Raw genomic sequence first — 23,154 nt, forward strand, 5'->3', positions numbered from 1 at the left:
TTACATGTCCTAGAAAGAAAATTAATAAAGACATCTGCTTTCAGCTCTCAACTTTTCTCCCTAGTTCTTCCTATTAGTAAAAGGATAATATTTGAAAATAAGCAATCCTAACACCTAAAATTATGCAGTCCATTTTTTGCCATGCCCAGGACTTCAATAACTCAAGCAATTCATGGGAGAGTAGAGGGAAATTTTGTATTATCTCTTCTTTTCCAGATGAGCTGGATCAGAGGAAATAGGCTGTACAGAGCTCTGAAAAAAACAGCTTGTTCCAAAGGGATCCTTTCAGCTGCAAACCATTATGTCATCCACTCTAAAGAGCCGCCCAGCCCAGCAGCCCCCTGAGAACTCAGGGGGTTTGTCTTGGGGGTGGCTGAACAGGCTCCAGCGTTTTGTTCCAGGTTGGGGTACAGAGTGAGTGATATATGCATGCAGGAACTGGCTTTGAGAACTGGGGGATGTGTGTTATATGTACAAAAGAATTGTGATTGGGGAGGCTTCTCAGTGACACTGTAAAGTTGATGGAGGCTATGAAAAAACTATTTATGTCTCATCCTTTAATAATCTAAGAAGGTATTTTTATGCTGCCATACTTTGTGGAAGTATGACCAAATTCTGTCAGAATGCTGTGTTCTCTTTTTGAGACTCAGAATATATCTCCGGTAGTCATTTGTTTGAGGACTTGCCACTGGAATGCAAAGTTTGCTTATAGTAAGATCTGAAGTGAAATGCTATTTCTGTTACTTTTTGATGCATGGGCTTCATCCACTCTGTTTACTGTGGTGTGCCTTTAGTAAGCATCCATCTGTGTGCGATAAGCAAATTCTCTCCTGAACTGCAAAATAATGTGTGTATTGTAGAGGCAAAGTTAAGTATTTCTGGTTCTGAATTTTCTTACTGTTTTATTGTGCCTACTTGGCTAAAACTTGCCTTTTTGATGAACATCTTTTATCATGCTTACTTTAATGAGTAAATTCTCTTTCATCTTCTACTGTTGCTTGGTAAATCCGTAGGAATTTTAAGGTTCAAAATACTGGCAAAACTTCATTTTTTCTTTCAGGAAGAGTTTAGTTTAGTGAGTATGCTTTTGTAGTATCCCTTTACAGTAAAGTTTCTCCAGATTGCTGTATCTCCGGATACAGTGTCTCCGGATACAGTGTCCAGATTACCATGTAGGCTTCTAAAGAGAAAGATGGAGGAAGAATTTTGTACTCAATTTAGGATGAATCTAAGTAAAAGCTTAAGGAACTGAAATTGAATGTCACTGGTAAATGACTGGATACTATCATGCTTAAAGCCCCTTGTGACTATGTTGCATCCCCCTTCAAGCTGTTTATTTCTACTTGAAATTAATCGCTGAATTAATCAATGCTCAGTTATATCTTACTTGAGAAAAGCAAGAGTACAAGTTGACACTGAGCTTAGATGTAGTCAAACAGCATTCTGAATTATTTAGAGGCAGCTGATGAGTTTGAGACACTTGCACTGCCTAGGAGGATAACGTTTTGTATTACTGATGATCTAGAATGTCTCCATGTGGTTACCTTTTTTCTTTTTTTGGTTATATATATTCTTTCGTGATCTTAAAACAGGTATTAAACTTTGATGCATTTAGAATCTTTTTGAGAGAGATGATTGAGAAGTTCTCAGAGTAATTCCTGTTCAAGAGCTGCACAGTAATTTCCTGCAGATAGGTTTTTTAAAATTGCAACCTGCAAAAATCTTGTTGTCAGCAGGGATCCCTGAAATTATAAATTCACCTCTGATCACACATGTAATGGTTTGAAGAAACCAAAGTCCCTTGTGGAGTTTCAGGCAGTCTCTATGTAATGGGTCTATACAAGTCTGTCCCACCCTTGGCTCCCACAGCTCTCCTGCTGTGGGCCCTGCAGCCAGCAAGGGCTGTAAGCCGTGGGACGGAGGTCAGAGAGAAGCTGCTGGGGTTGCAGAAGTTGGATGGAATGGAGCACAAGATGGAGGAGGAAACATGACTGAAGCATCAGGAGTTGATTAAAGGTCTTGTCAGTAGTGGCAATAATATCTAGAACATGGTGGAAGCAAAGGATGAAGTAGAAATCACTTCCTGCTGTCATACTTCAATTACAAGTAGCTGCCATGTACTTATGTCTAGTTATTAAGAGTTCAAGAGGGTGATGGTAGTTCTGCCATCCTGCTAGAGGTGGAAGAAAAAGATAACTGAACTCACACATAGGAAATAGCATTTATCATCTGGAAATATTCTATTTGGAAAAGTTTTGAAAATTAAAAAACAAAAAAGGAGGAGAGATGATATCGGGGAGAACACTGTTCTGTAGGAAGCTAGTAGATATGGGTAGCTACAAAGAGCTCTTGTAGCTGTCTAGAGTTAGCATTTTGCATGTCTTTTCTTTGGGAAGTTACATCTAAAATACAAAGATAACTCTAGAGTTACTTGTAAAGATAGCAAGTTGATGTTACAAAATGGAGGGGTTTTTTTGTGTTTTTTTTGTGTTTTTTTTTGGTTTGTTTGTTTTGTTTTTAATTAAAATGCCTAAAAACCCTGGATCTTGGACAAAGGGATCTCATTTTCCACCTAAGCAGAAACACCCAGTTTGAAGAAAACTCGCTGCTAGAAAGTGGAGCTGAGTTTAAAACAGGCAATAAGGCATAAAGGAGCTTTGTTTACTGAGTGCAGCACTGCTGTTATTTGGCGAACAGTACAAAATAAAATAGGCAAGAGAAGCTACAGCTCTGTATGTGCTTTTGGTCCTTAATCATGTAGTGACTGCTCTTCAACAGAGACAAGAAATCTGTTTATATTATAGCATCTTATGAATACATTGAATGTAACAGATCGAAGGTGTTGGGGTTGGTTTGTTTTGTGTTTTTTCTTTTGCCAAGGAAGGTAAAAATGCTCAGTTAGCTTTCCAGCCCAGGCTGCAGGTGCATCTGTCTTGTTTACAATCTTGCAGAGTTAAAAACTGCAGCATGGACAAGGACCAGGCAAACCAGTCCCTCTGTGCTGCGTGACCTGGTAGCCTTATAGGACATGACAGTTCCTGAATAGCTGGTAGTTTGGGCCACAGTATGCTTGCTTACTGGCATGCAGGCTACAGTGTAATGAGAAGACAGGGGAATGAGCAATCTAGCCTCTGGCACTGAGCGAGTTTGTTTTTTTGTGTGAAACGGGCAGGCAACTTCCCAACTGACATTCATTCTGGCACCAATGTGGTCACTTGGCTTTTTGACTAACACAGCTCCTTCTGTTACCTATCCAATGGTCTGGCACTACAGTAACTAAACTACAGTATGTCGCAGCAGAAATGTGCTCTGACATATGCCATAAAAGACAACAAAAGGTGTGCAGGCTGTATAACAGCATAGAAGAAACAACCAGGAAGACAGCAAACATCTAGAAAGCTGTTTCTGTGTGTCTCCTTAATAGACAGAGTTGTCCTGTTTCATGAGAGCTCAGAGGGAATACGGAGGTAAGTATCAGGGTTCTGTTTCACTTAATACAACCCTCAACCAGAATGTCTTAACATACATCATAACATCCTTTTTACAGTTTCTCTTTCTCTAAGAGAGAAACGCGTGACTTGCTACCACTCAATTTCCCTTACCTAAAAAGTAGACACATGTTAAAAGTACTGTAGGCAGATGTACATCCACACATACTGATTTATAGAAGAGAAACTAAAATACTTGGTTTGTTAGAGAAACTTTTAATCTGATTTTTCAAGTTCTCGTTATGCTGTTGATGGGCAGCATATCAATATTGCTGGCAACAACAGTTTCATGGAACAGGAAAACTTTAACTAAGATGGAATGCCAAAGAGAACTGTGTGCCTAAGTAAAAGATTTTTCTGATGGGTTTTTTCCATTGCACGCTGTGTAAATCCATTGGAAAGGGAGAGGAGACATTGCGCAGACATGTAGCTCCCACTTTAGAACTGGAGTAATTAATGCAGATTATATATTTTTATATATGTTTGTGTGTGCTCTAAAGCCATTGGGAGGCTTGAGGGTGGAGTGTGTTGGTGTTTTTTATTGCTCAAAGAATGATTTGTGTAACTTCCACCTCTGCACCTGGGTGATTTTTTTTGTTTTAGGTCAATCTTTTTTCCCCTCTTGTTTTGTCATGAAACACACTTAAATAATTGACCATCCATTACACTTGCTGAAAACACAGTCCCCTAATAACAATTTGTAACAGAAGAACTTCCATGTTCTTCTCTTATTGATTCACTTTGACTTGCAGCTGTGGACTTGGCTTCCCCATGTAATTTGCTGGAGCTGGAGGTCAGCTTTCTGGGCTCTCCAAGTAAAGGCAGTTAATCTTGCTTTGTCAGTGTTAGTACTGAATTACTTGGAATTACTTGCTCTGTTACTGAGCCATTCAGTAAAGGAAGCAGGAAGCTAAATGTGGATATACTAACTAACAGCGTTTTATTTTACCTATCAGCTGTCCCTTCAAGTAGTTTTCTTATTTTCAAGTACTTGGTGTTGGTAGTTTTCAGTTGCTCCTTTTTTGTCCCAAGCCTGTAAGCAGACCTGATGTATGCTTAAGAGAACTTTCTAGCCAGAATAAAGCATAGGTATGCAAAGTAGAAGTTGGAATGAGTGATAGTTGTAAGCAATAATATTGTTTCACTCTTACAAAGAGCCCTAACCTTGCGTGAGATGAAATTCAGCTCCAGGCTTCCACAGTCTTTTTAGTTTAAATGTCAAAAAAGTGCCTTTATTGAATATGTTTCTCCTATAGCACTGCTGGGCACTTTCACAAGTTCTGTAGAGCTGTTGACCTTAAAATAAATGTCTTCCAAGTGTCTTTTTTCTCCTCACGCTCGCTATTAGCTAGCTCAGAGCTCTGACTATATGTCTGTCCATTGTAACTTCTGAGCTGAGAGGCACCCTTGTTGGTGTTACTGGAAACTTACCCTTTGACTCTGAACGGTCTTGTTGCCCAGTGGGTTTCTTCTCAAGTATTCTGCTTCAGGAAGCACTGCTGGCACAGAATAACCCTTGACTTCCAATCTGGATGTCCATCAACACATCAGCAATTCTTCAGTCTCTTCTGTGAATGATTAAGAGTGAACAGCAATGTGATGTCAGTACTGGAAAAGGATCTTGTCCTGTGGGAGTGGAGGTGTACTTATCATTTATCACACCTGTTATAATCACTGTTTTTATAATTCTGAAGAGCTTAGTCACTTCATGTATACATAGCTGGAAATCTTGTGAGCGACACATCAAATCCATTGTTGGCCTCTGAGACTTCTAATAGAGTGGCCTGTTCTACCACTGATTTCTTACTCCCTTGAAAGTTTGCCTACAGGACAGAAACCACTTAGTTCAGTTTCTGAAGAGCCATCAATGATAATTAATTAGACTAATTCTCTTCATGATGCTTGAAAGTTAGGAAAACCTGTCCAGTGGTCTCGATCTGGGCTAATGCCAGTTTCCAATGACAGCAGTGTCAATCTGGAAAAAAAAAAGACATTGTAGGACTTTTGTTAGCTGGAATCTACATCTGGCCTTTCAGGCAGAAAAGCATGGCTGGGTAGTGCTGTGCTTCACTGTAGGACTTGAATAGCTGTGAGTGGTGGAATTGACTGTGGGAGGCAGAGTAAAGGATGGGTGCTTGTTATTTTTGCATAATTCACAAGGAGAATGTTTCATATTGAATGTGCTACTAGAAGGTTCTTCATTTCTACCAGCAAAAATAAAATTGGGATTTGGATCAACTTGGACATCAGGACTCGACCAACTGAAAATTAATCCCACTCTTCAGATTAGCATTTCATGTGTTTTAGGGGGGTTTTGGCCTCAAACTAGTTGAGTATGTTCAAGTAATTTATCGCTTTAAATTTTCTTGAAGATGTATCTAAATATCAGCCAGCTGAGGAAGGCTGGAGGGTGAATGATAAGGGTGGGTTGACTATTATTTAATCACTGTAAGAAAAAAGTGGAAAATACTTGCACTGTAGTAACAGCAAACCTGCAAGACCTTGGCAACTTAGCGAGTATATCTGTCAGAATATTTGCGTTTTCAGCTGCTTGGTGCCGGTGTTGCCGAGTTTAGCTGGGAAGCACTACTCTACACAAGAGCCTAGATAGCTCCAGGTCCTTTCTGCTCTCCAGCCTGGCTCGGGAGGACACAGTCATATGATTGTCAGCCTTAGCTTGGGCTTTGAAACTGTCCTAAAGGGTAGTGGTTCCATTGGAAAAAAAAATAAAAATAAATGGTGCAATGCTGTCTTTAATAGTAGTGCTGAAGTTATGACAGATGGAAACAAGGTCAAGTTTCCAGTGTGGTAAGTCCTTCTATTAGGCTGACTGATATAAAGTGACTTTAGGTACATAGGACCTCATCTGAAGACGAGCATGTAGACTTGAAAGTGAGCTTCACCGGTGAGTCTAACAGAAGGATATTGCCTCCCTGTGCAAACTTTATCTCAGAAAGTATAGTCCAACATAACTGTGAGATCCAAGATGTATTTATTTACTGCTTCTATTTCCAGCAGCATCAGTGGCAGTGGGGTGAGTAGGGTATATTTTGTTTTCTTTTTTTTTTGATCTGAACAAACCTGTGGAGAGCTCTGAGAATTTGATTCGTTTTTTGGTTTGGGGATATATAGGGATAAATTATTCTAGACTGCTCTTTGTTTTATCTTCTTATGAAGCACTGTTGTCTACATTCTGAGGTTTTTAGGGTTGGTCAGTCCTTTCAAAACCATAGGTTCTTTCTCTTCCCACTCTTGCCTGCATCTCCTAGGCAATGAGATAGACAGTGGCCAAAGTAGATGTTCAGTAACGCTATAATCCTTCTCTTTGCAATGCCTTTTCCTTTTCTGTATGACTTAGCTTGGTTACAGCCACCTGAAATTTCAAAGAGAAAAACTGGTTCCCATGGATGACAGATAATTCCGTTTTCTGTGCAAACTGAAGTCTCTGACTACATCTGAGGCAAGCAGAGATTTAGATTATGTAAGCATATCATGAAAATAATTACAGACAGATTTTCTTCTGCGCTTGTCTAGAAGGAAAATGAAATGAAGAAAGGTAATGACATTGAAGCTTTTTTTGTCTGGTAGAGGTCGCAAAGCATTTTCCTGTGTCAGTTCCTTTTGGGCACAATGTCTGCCATCTTGTGGACAATCTCATTAGGTCTGAATCCTTGAGGCAAATATTTAAGGACGAGGATATTTTGTGTGTGTATGTTATAAAGCTGCCTAGCTGTGCAATATGTAAAACAGCACATATTTGTAGCTCAGTGCACATAATAGCTCCTCTTGGATGCTGATTTTGTAGTTAAAGTTTTTTTCAATTTGCTTGGTTCCCTTGCTTTTGAGGAAGCCAAGTTTCTTTTGCTAGGATATGAATCACTTGGTACTACTTGTAAAACTATTGAGATAAAATTGTTTGCCATTTTATCCTTAATTTTGAAGCAATGAATTAGAATTATACCTATCTGGGAAATAATTCTGAGAAGCATCTCTCAAAGCACTACAATTGCTACATGCCAATAATAGCAAAAAAAAAAGAAAAAAAATCAGGAATTTCCTTGCTTCAAGAATGAAGGCAAAAATGTTCTTATTAGAGACATAAACAACTTGTACAAATATTTATTTGAAATTAAGGTATCTATATTTAATCATAATAGTATGATTCTTTCTTGGTAGAAAGCAAGTGAAACTCTTAAGGCATCCCTCACTGGCTGAGAAGTCCTCTCCAAAAGCAATAAGCATTTTTTCTTACAGGGAAGGCTCTAACATTTGTCAAAATACTATGTTTGCCGAATGAGTTCATTTCCCTTTTCATGCAGAGATTGGAGATCAACAGATCTTGTCCTGTAAAAGTCCTTAAGAAATAGCCCACTGCCTTTTTCCTCTAAAACTTGAAATAAGGCAAGCTTGTGGTAAATGTTTGCAAAAGCAAGTATAGCCAAGACTAATTTAAATTTGATTTAATGAATAAAAATTGCTGGGCAAATAAAGTAGTGTCAATCACATGCTGATTAAAGAAACTTTGACGTTCAATGTGCTGATAGCTTTGCCTGTCCTGCAGGTAGGCAGAGTCATTTCCAGCTTTAGCATAGATGTTCTTGCTAACTGTTCATGCAGAGACACTGGAAAGGTGGCTGATGAACAAGCTTTCCCACCGCTCATGTATAACAGAACTAGTGCTAAAGAGATGAAAGCAGCTTCTGGTAATAACAGATTAGTAATCCAACATTGCCAGGCTCCTCTGAAGTACTAAAAGCAATCAAGCAAGCTGGGTCAGATGGCTCTGCTGTTGAGATACACAAATGTGGGCAATGTAAGCTGATAAGGGAACTCCTGACTTGCTAAACAAACATGTGGGACCAAAACCAAGTGTTGCAAGTATCTAAAGATACTAACATCTCCCACCATGTGACAATTAACAAGGTCATGCACATTATGATAACCATAAGGATCTCAGTTTGGTGAACAATGCTGGAAAGTTATTTAAGAGCTGAGCCATGAATTTGCAGAGAAACAGTTTATTTTTAGTGACTATAAATTCTGTGCTGGTTATGGCACAGATCACATGATTTTGTTGCAGGGCAGGATCAGGAGGAGCTGCCCACACAATTGAGATGTACAGAATCAATGCATACAGCAGATCAGTCAGCTCTTAACACCCCAAAGGGCTTTCAACCCTCATGTGAGGGTTTCTAGTTCACTCGCTTTTATTACTAGTGCTTGTCTGTATGGATGGTCAGTTGTTTGCTGAGTTGCTTGTCACAAAGGATTAGTCTGAAAAGACAGAGGTTTCATTTCAGCTGAGTATCCTGAACATTTGGTGTCCATACATACCAAACCACTCAAGGCTGCCAGGAGATTTGGTGAAGTGCTTTCTTAACATTTCACCATATTTGGTTATCATTTTGGTAAATGGATGTTAATCTTCACATTGCTATCACTGTTCTAGCTCTTCAGTTCTTGGGCTGATTTGGTCTCCAGATGGTAAGCTCCCTGGTTCACTGCTTCCTGCAGACGAGCAGTATCAAGTGACAAGATATGATATCTGAATTTCTGGTACAGGAACTGATGCCTTTCCAGCTAAGACTGTGGCCATTTAATTTATATGTGGACTTGAGTGATTCACTAAAGTGCCTTTAATAAAGGCAGTCCTGCCAGAGGTGGGGAACTGAAATATTAAATATTATGTCAAAGCTATTCTTGAATCATGTAATGTAAGTTATAACAACTGGAGATTACAATGAGGTAGAATTCAATGGCAATAATTGCCAAAACTGCAGCAAGTATTACTACTGCTAAGTTAAAATGTTTGTAGTATGAAGTGACTGGAGCATAAGACAACAAGTACTTACTGGCACCCAGCTTTGCCAATAATGTGTGTGAGAGATACTGAGAACAATTTTGGAGAAGCAGATATTTGAGGCCTTAACGAAAGCCTCGTTGGATAACTGAATTGTTTTTGCAATAACATCTTAATATTTTTCTCTATTTCTGTATTTCTTGCCTGTATCCCAGCGAGGCTGCAAGAATTCTGGTGTCCAGATGACAGCTGTATGAAAGATCCTTATGTCGGAACTATGTACAGGAGACTACTGTATCATGCCTTGCTCATTTAGATTCACAAAGTTGGACTGTAGCAGCTTATTAAAATAAGTATGGCAGCTGCCTAAGTACAACAACAGAACGCTTAAATGTGAGGTTTAGGTGAGTGGCTTCAGTGGCCAAATACAACATGAGCCAGCAAAGCTAATACACAGCCAAGACCATGCCGCAGCCTGACTGAACAGTAGGTCAGGTATTACTCTGGAGGAAGGGTGAGAGGATGGGATTTTTGCACTGCTTTGTTCAGCAATTTCACAGCAGTTCAAACCATGCTTCAGTTCTATCTATATGAAAAATAATCAGGCAGCTTCAGTTTTAAAATTTTCTCCTTCCTGCACCCTGTCATGGCAGTAGGAATATGAATTTGAAGGGTAATGGTTGGAGAACCATAATTTTCTTCTCTGGTTTCTGATTGCATTAGAGAATCCATCAAATAATGATCACTTAATCAGGACAGATCTGCCTTTTTAAAATGGAAAACTTTTCTATTATAGCTATTTCTTTTTGATTGTTAATACTAGGAGAACCATTACTGGCAATAAATGGCTATTCTCCTTGTAATTCTTTTTATGTAGTGCCAAGTGTTCTGGGTAAAATAAATCTATCATTGACTCTTTTGACACTGCTGTGTTGTTCTCTAGGGGAGATGATATGATTTACATACTTAAATGTTTTGCTATAGTGTCAAACAGTCTTTTGCAATTTGGCAGCTGTTACTAGCTGTTATGATGATCAAATAACACTATGGGAGTTGGCAATTAAGAAGGAAGGAATAGTAAAAGAAAAACAGTTAAGTGTTAATATTTAGGTTTGGATTCGATTCATTTAGCAGTGCTGTGAACCAACTGCAATCCTGGGGGATCATTTGCAGTTTCAGACTCGATATGCTACTTCTGTTTCATGTAATAAATCCATTCATATTCTAATCTTCCACAAACATATTGCCAACTTGCAGATGAAAGAAATACGTCCTTTTTTCTTTAATGGGCATTCTAAGCAAGGCACATATAGTGAGGAGGATGCATGCTTGGGAAAGATGATGGCAAATATTTAGTGCCCAGAAGAGTTGTTGCAGTACCTTGAACTAAGAGTTGGCCTCGCTGGGAAGGGGGTTCGTTTCTGTCCCTGCTCTGTGGAGGCAGGGAAGCCCACCTCCATGCATTCACCAGCTTCACAGACAGCTTCTAGGGTAAGGAGTTCCTGACCTGCCAAGGTATCAGTAAATTGGCAGCTGCAGCCAGGAAAAACTCAGCCTCACCAGACAGCACCAGCAGAAGTGTCCGAGTGGCTCGTGTGAAGGGAGGTGTTAGGGTGAGGAGACCAGAGAGCAATTGGAAAGCTCAAAACTTTTTCAGAATTCACCCTTTTCATTCCATTGTTTTCCAACACTGGGGGGGAGATCACCAGGGAAAGTGTAAAAGACACTGAAAAAAAGTGGGAACTGAGAAAGAAGATGGTTTTATGTAAGATAACATGTGCCTGGGAGCTGACAGTCATTTATTTGTCACAAGGGTTTTTTTTGTTTTGTTTTCTCTACCAGTTCCATATTGATGTGGAGCAATAGTTTTGTTTTGATACATGAATGAGAGCAATGATGCTGTTAGTCGTGGAGTATTTATCTTCAGAAAGTAACTTCTGAAAGGGAGGGAGTATTTGGGGGCATTCTGTTCTCCCTCTCTTGCCCCGTTCCCCCCCCCCCATCACACACAGAATTTATTTGGAGAGAACTTAAGTTGAAGTTATTAACTCCCAGATCAACATTACACAGCCCCCATCACATCTTTTTTTCAAAGCCCAAGTGTTTGGAAACCAGCATTCAAAGTAATCCATGTCCTGGCAACATGAAAACTCAGGCTCTGCTCTTGCTCACCCAATCAAACTGGACCATACTTTCAAATGAATTTGGCACTTATAATATCAAATTCTTGAAAAACTAGATGTGTCAATATAATTATTTATGCTGAACAGGACCAGTGCTCGCCCAAGAAGCAAGTATTGCCTATGTCTGTCTCTACAAGCTGTTAATAATTGCATTGTTATATCTCCAAAGTATTTTGCTATTAGTATTTCTGTAGTAGTACATGAGAGGAAGTATATTATGGCAGTACTTAGTCTTAATTACTGCAGACATTTTTATGTGCACTCACTGTTGAAAGTAGCTTAAAGAATGAAAGTGAAGCTGTCTGCATAGTACAATCAAAGTGCTGAAGTTACTATAGTGTGGATTTGGAAGCTGCTGAAACCATTAACCCTGAACTCAACAAAATCTTGAGGTTTTTGTTTAAGTCATTTTTTTTTTTTTTGTTCAGGTTCCTTTAGCTGTTGCTTCTCCACCCAACAGGCTTGGAGAGGAACACGCAGAAGTGGAAATTAGTTTTCCCTGCACTAAAGTTAACTTATAATTACTGGGTGCTAATAAGGGTGCTGTTGGTACTTCAGTAGGGATATTCTAATTGAGTTTTGTGGCTACATACAGTATGTATGCAAACGCCACCTTTGTCAAGTCCTAGTGCCTCTCAAAGGGTGTGTGTCTGCTGCTGTGGCTAGCATGTGATTTTCTTTTGTCAGCAGACAGTCTCAGAGGTTCATATCTTCCCTCCCTTCAGTGGTCTGGTGTCCAAGTGCAGCTAACACCCCAACAGGGAGGCTTTTCTCAAAGAGACAAAATTCCTGGTTTTATGCTCCCATCTATTATGAAGGAATTACTGAACTGAATCTCACCTGGCAAATGGTGTGCCCAGCTCATGACATCCAAGTATTACCGATGTTTTTAGGGCATCTCAGCAATGTGAACACACACTTTACACTGAAATGTGGAACATGTATCTTGTTTTCAGCCTTGAGGCTTGGAGTGTGAACCTCACAGGTTGTGTCACATGGTTGCTTGGCTAGTCAGAGAGAAAAAAATCTCCTTTGAAGATCAGCCACTGTTAGATGGTGAGGCCACAGAACATCTTCATTTGGACCTGTAGAATACAATATTGATTTATACTTGTGGTACTGACAGTTGTGTATTTTATTGTTGGTTAAAAAGTTTGACCCAAGTCACTAGAAATCAAATAACATGATAGCAAGTGGTACTACTGGTTTGTGGTGGTATAGGGGTTTTGTTTTGTTTTTAATTGATGCATTATTTCTTACATCAGATGGGATTATTAGCTCTCCAGTTAGACATGTTATAAGATGTAGGATTAGCTAAATCTGTACTAAACTATACCATTTAAATCAGACTTCAAGATCTGCTTTCTCAGGCAGTTGGCATTCCCATGGGCAGCAGCTGAATTTTGATGGAGCACCACCTGACACTGTAAATGCAAACAAGTTTTTCTTCATCAGTATTGATTCCATTTGGAAGTTCATGCCCTTGGGTCTTTGAGGTAGGTTTTCTTTAACCAATTGATGCTTGCAGCAGTGAATTATGTAGAAATGGTAAATTTGGATTTTTGGTGTGGTTTGGCTCATTAAAACATAAATCTTCCAAAATGTTTGGAAGTGTTACTCTTCTAGGTGGTACTGCTGCTTGGGTCCCCTTCCCTTCCCCCCATCAAACATTGCAACTCTGTGTGTAACGAACATTCTTTCATATTATTTGACTTTATCTGGGTTGCTTTCTCTGAATCTGTATGTGTACATTGATTAGTGGTCTGAAACTGCATTCTGGCACAACTCTCCTTAAGATTCCAGTACCGAAACTATCAAACCTCATAAAAATTCTTTTCTGGCCTCAAAAAATCAGTTTATGCAAAATGACACCCTCCCTTGCTTTGTACATGTGCAAACTCTACAACTTCCAAGCAGGAGAAAAACAAGCTGACATTACAGTTTACTGATTTTACACATCGAGGGCATATTCCATTATGTAAAATGCAGCTAAAGGCTTTTAAATGTGTGTCAGCTTCGAAATTTCATTTAGTGTCTTTGGTGGAAACTTACTATTGTAAGAGCAAAAGCTAATAAATCCAGTGTTCATTCATTTTGGGGGCTAAACTGACATCTACTGGTGCTCTGCAATTAGTGTGATGACAAAATACACAGGCTTCTTGATTATGAAAAAAAACCTTACCTCTAAGTCTTTTCCCACTCTCAGGTTCAAATGCTAAATCATAGGAAGGACTGAATGCTGCTGAATCGACCCCTTTCCTTCCTCACTCCACTTCCCTTTCCCCTCTCCACCTTGACCCCCCCCCCCCCCCCCAGCCTTTCCAATCACGGAACTGGGAATGTTATGCCAAGAGCCCTCATACTCCAACCCCCTAAGTGCCCATCAGGCAATTCAGTAGGTCACTGACTGCAGAGCTCACTGTTGAGCTTATTGTCACTTGGGGACAGAACTCCTTTTGTCCTATGAAACCTGAATCCTGGCTCTGGGATGGGTTTGAATTGAAGCTTTATAAAAGTTATTTAGGGCAAAGTCTCAGAATTTAACCACAAAACCAGGATTTTAACGGATTTTAGATGCTTTCAGCCAGAAGGTCCAACGCAGAATCCCTGCTGAGCCCTCAGGGGTTATTGACTCCTTCAGACTAAAGTAGACAAAGGAACCTAAATACTAGCTCTTGCCAAACGGGTGCACCTAAACTCTAGCAGGTGAGGCAGTCCTTGCTGAATCCTTTCCAGGGGTCTGACCAGTAATTAATTTTCTGTTTGATCTTCGAGCTGTTGGGCCGGATAGAGGAAGGAGTGATGTACTCTGTTTCTTCCAAAGACTGAATTCAGTCTAATTGCCTGTAAAGGCAGTAGTTAAAATCACTGTTCCTTTAACCATTATGTGGGGTTTGCATGTCTGAAATAACTGATCCTGTTTCACGTAACTGGTATGGTGGGATTAGGGGAGGGCTTTTCCTCCTGTCCTACAAAATGTGGAGTCTGGCAACGGTGATGGGGGAAGTTGAAGACTGCTTGTTTTCCCCGGGTGACCCTCTCTCAGGAGCTGCGAAGCCTGCAGCTCTGACGCCAGTTTCGGCTGTGGGCGTGGGTCACAGCTGTACTTCCCTCGGACCTTTCTACTCTTCCTTTTGCCTGCCACCGGCGCTCGGGAGCGGTGCCGGTAGGTCTAGGGGAGCGGAGGGAGGCGGGCTGTTCCCCGGGGCAGGTCCCGCGGCACCTGCCCCGGCCTCGAGGTAAGGGGAGGAGAAGGCAAGGTGCGGACGGGAAGGGACGTGACAATCCCTGCGGGACGGTGGCTTCACCTGAGCGGCGAGGAGGAGAGTCAGGAGCCCTCTGGGAGCGGTGAGGGCCGCGGGGCTGCTACGGGCGATGCTGGGGGGGGGCGGGCTGCTGCCGGACGGGACCCGCGAGGTGTAAGGGAAGGTGGCGGTATGAGGCTTTCCGGGGGGTGCAGCGCCGGCCACTGCCCGTGCCGGGGGGGACCGGGGGGGCACTCCCGGGGCGATGGGGACAAGCTGGGGCTTTGCAGGAGCCAGCGGTGCCGGTGGGGAATCGGGCCGGGAGAGGCTGTGGGCGGCGGGGCCAGAGCTGGGGCTGAGGGAAGCGAAACCCCAGCGTCGCGGGCGGCAGCCGGGAGGGAAGCCGCACGGTGGGCAGGGATTGCGTTGAGGAGCCAACCTAGGAAAACGGCCCTGCCCTGCTCCGGGGAGGGGAGGGGATTACTGCTACCCGGGTTGAAGCCGCTCACAGGATTATTGCGATTTTGTCAGTGTAAAAGGCAGGGAGACCCAAGCAGCACCGATTGCTGTCCTAAGATAGCAATATGGCGTAGGGCTTTTGGGTAATTATTACTGAATTTTATTCTCTCATGAACACCTGCGGAATTTACACAGCTTTACCAGCCTGCTGAGAAATAGTATTTTAAACTAGGGAGTTACCGTCTGGAGTTCAGATAACTGGGATAGTGGCCTAACAAAGTACTCTGTTAGGTCTTGCTGCAAAAATTCCAAGTGCTCCGATTAACCTGTATATCCTGCCTGATGGATAAAAAGAATTAGCCTTCAGCCTGTGTTTGATTCCAGGCGCTGCTGACCAGCAGCTGCCTCAAACGCTGCTGTGCAGGGAGCCCCTGTAATTACCCCTGGTGTTAGAGAGCAGCTTCGGATTTCTAGTGAAGAACACAAGAGTAGGAATTTTAATGGATTAAATCAAATGCCAAACTTTAGTAAGAGAGTAAGGAAAAGGCAATAACGTGTTTGCTTTGTCCAAGGTGGTTTTTTGTTGGGTTTTCTTTTTTTTTTTTCCTTTTCTTTTTCTTCATACCAAGCAGAGGGGTGGGTCACTACCTTCTTTCTCTTGTCTCCAGGCTAATCTTCAAGTAGTGCTCAGGATTGAGATGCATGTTTGCACTGGCTGTATGAAGGAATAGTTCAAATACTTTTTCAGAGGTGACATTTAAAGCATGAGGAATGCTAGCAAAATTAAGTTCAGAAGCTGAAGCTGTGGTTACCTCTACAATACGCAGTATTTTGAAGAGATTGTGTTGTAGTCCTGCTGTCATCGTGTACTTTCATTTCTGTTTTAATAGATAACTTAAAGGGGTTGATACATGGTTTTAGTTTTATACCATTCACTGTAGTACTTGGTAAATATTACCTGTGCTTCAGATTTAAATGTTAAAAGGTGAGAAGGAAGGCGCAGGAGAAGCGATTGCCAAGCCAGGGGTACTGCCAAGTGCTGTGAAGACCTGAGACATGCTTGCATCTGCTTTCAGGAAGGAGGATAGGGAAAGGTGAAAAAGCATAGCTTTCATTTTAAAATTGAACCAGCTGTCCAAAACTAGTCAGTGGTGCAAGTGGTGTTTTTAAATGCAACATCATTTGAAAGTAAGGATTGAATGTGAAATATCACGACTAGATGTGTTCGTGTGCAAAGTTGTTGTGATCGCAAACACTTTTAAATCTATGAGGAGGTGCTGACTTCTTAGAACTTGCTCCTCAGCAAAGCAGAGGTGAGGATGGTCTTTGGCCAAGCAGCGTCTGTGCAGCAGAAGCAGCTGTGTGTGGTGGTTTAACACCAGCTGGCAGCTAAGTACCACATAGCTGCTCACCTGCTCCCTCCTGGTGAGGGTGGGGAAGAGAATTTGAAGGGTGAAAGTAAGAAAACTCATAGGTTGAGATAAAAACAGGTTAATAATTGAAGTAAATCAAAATAATAAAAATAATTGTAAAGAAAAATAACAGAAACAAGACCTATGAAAGGAAAGAAATGCAAATGAAAACAACTGCTTAGCAGCAAAGGTCTGATGCCCAGCCAGTCCCTGAGCAGTGCCTGGGGCTTCCCTCTAGTTTGATTGGTGAGCATGATATCATACGGTCTGGAATATCCCTTTGGGCAGTTGGTGTCAGCTGTCCCGGCACTGTCCTCTCCTAACAACTTGTGCTTCTCCAGCCAGAACCAGCATAGTGGGACCAGGGGCAGCATCAGCATTCAGCTCTGAATTTAGTCACAAGGGGAAACTGGTTTTTCTAAAGAAAACAAGAGGTCAGTGCTTTTTAAAAATAAAGCTGTGGAATACTGGATACAAATACAAATACTGGCTTCAAATACAGTTATGAAAACTTACTGAATTTAATCATCTTTGACTACTGTCTTGTTCCCTCTTCAGTCTGCCAAAGCTGAGTTGTGAGCATGGGAACAGTGTGCAAGAACAATGCCTGTCTTCAAGGAAGTGGGGTTACCACAACTACTGTTCCTGTGTACACACTGCACCTGTAGGCATGACTGTCCTTCCGTACCAGCTCCTGTGTTTGCCCTAGCTACGTGGCTACTGTAAAACCCACACTGGACTATGTATACAATTCCCTCTCTAATAAACCTTTCTGCATTTCCACTTAGTCTACTGGAAAGACCATGGGACTACTGAAATATATAAACATTAGTGATGTTTACTGATGTTATTACTAGACTTCCAGTGTAGCAGATCACACTTCCAGGTTACATAGGACTGAACATGCTTGTGACAAGTTCTATATAAAAATACTTATAGATGTCACTGAAATCATGATAAAAGCTGTGTCATTTAAGGAAGGCAATCAGCGGTATTCCAGAGACTTTTCTGCAGTCCAGAAAAGTGAAGAGGCTTGTGTCATTGTTGGAAGACTTGTGAATTGGGTCTTAGCCATACTTCGGGTGGACAGAATCATTCCATCCCTAGTTGGATACATAAGCCTGGATTTTTTTTTCTTTACTTGTTGTCTTTGTAATTGTGGTGTTCTCTGTAGGGATCTTTCAGGTGTTGAAAGGGCTCTTTAACTTGAGAGACATGGTCAGAGAAAGTGTAAAATCAGGAGCTGCTATCTGAGGCATATTTAAAACTTTGAAGAATGACAATGGAATGTACAGGAATTGCCTTGCTTGGAGAGAGCAGTCATAGATTACAAATCAACTTGTTTATGTTACTTAGAAATAATACTTCTCTGAGGTTTGCAGTCTGGAGATGTCTGTCTGCAGAGCCTTGCCCTTGTAGTTGGAGGTTTTAGGGAAAGTTTTTTTCTGGATGGTAAATGAGGGAAAGGCTGAATCAATAGCTTACCAGAGCAGGAACCAACAGCAATTTTAGATTATGTCTGGTAAGCAGACAAGTGTGTAGGTATAGCGTAAGGGAGGTAAGCCCTGGCTACTGACCCATCAGAGGAATTGTCCAGCGGGGCTACAGAAGCACTGGGGGTGTCTGGCTGCATAACTGAGCTCTGTACTGGCTCAGCTGGTGTGTGGTGGAAGTTGATTATTCCTAGGGATGGCATTGAAATGAAAAGATGTGAAACCCTGTAGGGCAGCAGTGTTGACATGGACAGATCCAGGTATGAGTGGTGAGGACCAGCATGGATGTTTGTAAGACCAGCAGAGGTTCAGCAGGCAGGAGGCACTGGTTGACAACTCAAGTTGATTAAATTATGGTAGTAGCAGCATATGAGATAAACATTAGGGTATAGAAATGCTTAAAGGATGATGTAGACACAAGAGAAACTGGTTATGAGTTAAGGCTAAAACTTATTGTCAAGTTTGGAACCATGTAGCTAGAGCATCTCACAAAAAATGAGAAAATCAAACTTGTCTTAAAGTGGTCTGAAATTCCTGTGTTCTCAAATACACATATTTACGTTGTCTTGTGAAGTCAGGTCCACTGGTAAAACCCAGCTTTCCTTTGATATCAAGACACTGATGCCAAGTCTGTATTCCACTATGGGTACAACAGTACTTGGGGCAAGAGTATTTAATAGCCATGCAGTTCCTATTGCTGCTGCCTGTGGTGTCTGTACTTGGGATAAATTAGTGCTTCTGACCTGAACCAAACTGGAAGCGTGACTGGTATCTTTTGCATTGTTTTTTTCATAACTTGGTATTTGGTATATGGGTAAAACTGAAACTGAACTTTTGGCACCTTTTTCTAGTAGAGTAACTTCTGTTTTCTGTGTTACTAATAGAGAATTTAGGTTGGATGGGGTATTTCTGGAGGTCATTTGGATCAGCCACCTGCTTAAGACCTACTTAGATGAGGTTGTTCAAGGCCCTTTGACTTTGTATCTGTTACTGCTTTCTATTCCAAAGTGTGTCTCCTACTTGTGGTTTTGTTATGGAATTATTAACAGCATCTATGGTCCCAGTGGGGAAATTCTGCATTATTATCTTGCTTGTTTATTGTTCCTTTTGTTTGCTTCTAGTAAAAACTGTCCAGTCGTAGCTTCTGTTTCCTTCCAACTAATCTGTTGTTTATCCTTGTGTGTGTTGGTTACAGATTCTGCTGCTATTTCCAGTGTGTGTTTTCCTGAACTGAAAAGACCAGATCCCAGAGTCTATAGCCAGCAACTTTCTGCCGTGTGAAACGAACGTGCGGCAATCCAGGTAAGTCAGACTATTTAAAAGTTTTCTTGGTGCCTGAGACTTTTGGACTTTTGTTTCCCCGTGTTTCTCTTCCCACCCAGAGCGGCTGTGATGCACTCTGTGCTTTGAGGCTGCTTAGGTAATGGCTTTCAAATTGAGAGGCAGAGGTGCTTGGAATAAGCTTGGGCAACAGGGACATGTGAATGATGTTATAGCCAGAAGATGGCTGGGCTGGGAATAGAGCAGAAAAGGTCAAGAATCTGGCAGGAGTTTTAGACGAGCTTCAGGTTTTCAGGGCTGGATGGCAATGGCAGGGAGACAGTGGCTTGGCTCTTGTGCTCCTGGCAGCCATGCACATCTTTGGGTTTTGCTCTTGGTGCCTGCTCCCTTGCTCAGCTGAAGCCCCTCACATGCCACACAGTTTTGCAGCCTTCTTCCAGCTCTGTTTCTCCTGCCAGCTCCTCTGCTGTGCTTCAAACAGGTGGTGCTCAGCACTGTGTCTTTGTCCTGGGTAGAAGCTAGTACGTCCCTGCTTGAGATCTGCTGTCTTGTACCCAAATGTGAATGATTGAATTTACATATGTCTTGTTTCTTTTCATCCAAGATACATACCATTCAATAAAAGTCCTGAAAAAATGAAAACTGCTAATTGAGAAAATAATCTCTCCTTGTGATCTTATAAAAAGTTTGCTTTCTTGATGATAATTGTTCATCATTTGAGTAGCAAGATGCAGGCTTTTTCTTGTTCTTGTCCTGCCTGGCACCTTTGCTACAAAAAGTAACAAATCTCTAGAAAGTAACAAATCTCTAGAAGTCAATTTAATGTAATATGTTCAGATAAACTGACATTCAACAACATTCCTTATAGTGAAAGGTAAAAATAAACTGTGTACTTACTTTTCTAAGTCCTCGAATAAATATGTGTAATGGAAATGTCCTTTTTCCTGCTGTGAGTGGGTATGTATTGATTCTGAGGTTTGGAATGATGCTCTATGAATATAAAACCAGATGGTCTGAGATGTTGGGTCTGGTTTCATGATCTGCTTACACTCCTTTGCACGAATGTTGTTGCCATCTTCTCTTGTAACAAACTCGTGTTTATGCTATTGTGTGGCCGGGGAGACAAAGGAACTGATTAAAACTTGCTCTGTAGTGGTGACAGGCAGCTGAAGTTGCAAGTGGGATCTTTCTTTTGGTAAAAATAGTCTTAGATTTATTTAGGACATTTTCTGTTGCACTGGTTTAAGGCTATAAATTTATTTTGATCAAAACCAGGTTACAAATCCATGCCAAATAATGAAAATGTTCCTAGTTCAAATTTTCATAGAGCTAACTATGCTTGTATTTTATAAAAATGTCTCATGACAGACATACATTCTGATTTAAGCTAAAATTTATATTTTCTTTATACTCAAGGTTGTTTTGGAAGAATTTCAGGAAATAGGGATGTAATTATTTAGCTTAAGGGGAGCCCATTTACAAGCAAGCAGAGTATTGGAACTAGATGATCTTAAGGTCCTTTCCAACCCTAACTATTCTATGATTCTATGATTCTTGGTCTATACCTGAGTGGCTAACAAGGAATTCAGATAAGGAAAACTGTTTTGTAAGGTAGTAAGTGTACTTGCTCTTCCATTTGTGGAAGAGCAGTACTCACTATTGCACTAAAAGCAGGTGCCAGGCTCAGATTTGGCTGGACAGGGAGAGAGGGATAACTCCGTACTTTTCCTCCAGCCTCCCAGGAGCAACTCATCTGTGCATAAGTTTCTCCTCACATGCTGTGTTAGTGGGAGGGACTGTACAGACCTCTTTCCTTTGCCTCCTGATAAGGGGCAGAGATTATCTACCCACAGGTATCCTTGAGGTGCTGTTGATGCTACCTCTGTGCTGCTGTGGAATCCATTTCTCCTAGACTCTCGTGCAGGTCAGGAAACCAGCTGGGATTAAAAAAAATATTGCCTAATGATTCATCTGTACTTGTTGGGTGAGGCATGAATGACTTGACTTACATTTCCACTTTTGACTTGTTCCTCCTCTTTTTTCTTTTTCCTTTTTTCCATTTGTCCTTGAGCAAAAGGTATTTTTCTGCATTCTGAAGAATACACATTTGCATCCCGTCTTCAGAAGAAGGCTGCAGTTTTAAACTGCATAATATTAACATGGCCATCTGGGCAATATAATTTTTTGTAAGACGGGGGATGCATCCTATGGTGAGAAAATGCTAATAAACATGTGTTCGGTTTTGGGTGTGGAGAGGACAATTTGAGATTATCACAACGTGAAGATGCCTGAAAGGCATGTGAGCCAGACTCTGCCCCTAACTGGTCTGCATCAGGAGTGGAGTGTGAGGAGGAAGGGGCGAGATGACTGCAGCCCTTTAGCTTTGTCTGTCTCTGTACTTGGGAGCATGACACAGAACATGGCACCCTAATCTTCTTACAGTAAATCTGCCCCTTGGGAGAAAGGGAATCTTGAATACGTTTCCCTTCCTACAGCTGATGGTAGCATTAAGTTAACATGTGAATGTGTCTTACCTGGCAGATGTAGCAGGTATAGGTTATGACAGGACAGCCTGTTGTTTTAAGCACTTTAAGTAAGACCTGAGTAGCTTCTGGACTACAATAAACGTATATTCGTATTTTCCCTGTAATGTATCTTGATGAAGGTCAGTGTAAGAGTCTTGCTCATTTATAGTAGGTTCTTTAGTTTGATATTTCAGTTAGCATTCTGAAGAAACTGCCCAGCTTTTTGCAAACCCATGTTGTGGGAGGGTCTCCTGAGGAATGCTATGCAGCTATTTAAAAAAACTATGTAGGTCATAGTCTATATTTTAATTAAATACACAAACACTATTGGGCAGTCGTCTTGTCTGAGACTCAACCCTGCTGAGTTCTTGAGTTTGTAGCTGCTGCTGAGCGTGCTGCTAGTTTCAAATCAGTTTTATCTCGGATGACTGTAGTCAGATACAAACCCTGAAGCCCATGATGATAGAAGGCGATAAGAATTTGGTTGGTAAGTTCTTCAGATATGTTAGAAATTCTGATTCACATAATTCATTTTTTCCAATAGCAAGATGAAAGGAAAGTTTAGTCAGGTGCTGTGGCTTTTCTACAGATGTATAGTACAAATATATAGATATATTTATGTATAAATATATATTTGTATTCGTTTTCAGGTACAGGCTGCAACTTCTTTTGCCATGTTAAGACTGGCAATTCTGGCTGGGGAGCAAATGCAGACCCTACTTCTGGTTTCAGATTACTGTATAGAGTTAGAATTCAGGAATTAAAGTGGGAGCAGTGTTTAAATTCACTGAAATACAATCTTGGAAAATGCAAACCCCTGCAAAAACTGCTGCACACCCAGAGTTTTTCTGAATATTCAACAGTTTCAGAAGGCTTCCATGCCCCAAAATTCATGTGGCTTTAGTGCAGTTGTACAAGTGGCATAGAGCTGTGCTGCACTCCCCATTGGAGAGAACAGTATCCATGCATTGTTCTGTCAGTAGGATTTGTTGCTTATCTTCCTGGTGTCTCCAGCTAGCATAAGTAACTAATCTGGTTTCATTTGAATAGAGTGGTCTGTGAATGCTATGACTTTAAACAGCCTTTTCTCTCCCGGCCAGATTTCCTCTGTATGTAGAGCAATAGACCTCTGCAGAAAGGAATGAACTGGAAGGGTGCTTTGTTTTCCAATGTGTGCTGATGGAGGAAATGATTTAGCTGAGAAGTGCTTGCAGCTTTAAGTGCTTGTGATTCTTTCTCTTGAGCAAATGAACAAACAATAAAAATCT

General features: G+C 41.2%; 1 protein-coding gene across 5 annotated transcripts in view; it reads left to right on the forward strand.

The window, feature by feature from the left end:
• The first annotated feature begins 294 nt into the window (after window positions 1–294).
• Window positions 295–23,154, forward strand: part of LITAF (lipopolysaccharide induced TNF factor) — a 28,914-nt gene continuing 6,054 nt past the window's right edge. Inside the window, exons 1-3 of one of the 5 annotated variants that reach the window (XM_061473514.1) lie at window positions 295–414; window positions 19,276–19,382; window positions 21,215–21,345. In XM_061473514.1, the coding sequence (XP_061329498.1) occupies window positions 21,324–21,345 (22 nt within the window). In that variant the 5' untranslated portion in view covers window positions 295–414; window positions 19,276–19,382; window positions 21,215–21,323. Of the gene's footprint in view, window positions 415–14,665; window positions 14,820–19,275; window positions 19,383–21,191; window positions 21,346–23,154 lie in introns of those variants that run through there. The other 4 variants (XM_061473515.1, XM_061473513.1, XM_061473518.1 and 1 more) reach the window with 4 other exon arrangements.

Source organism: Pezoporus flaviventris, unplaced genomic scaffold (genome assembly GCF_033815535.1).
Source record: "Pezoporus flaviventris isolate CSIRO_AGI_PZ_B2104156 unplaced genomic scaffold, CSIRO_AGI_Pfla_v1 ptg000078l, whole genome shotgun sequence".
In the NCBI taxonomy this organism is placed as follows: Eukaryota; Metazoa; Chordata; class Aves; order Psittaciformes; family Psittacidae; genus Pezoporus; species Pezoporus flaviventris.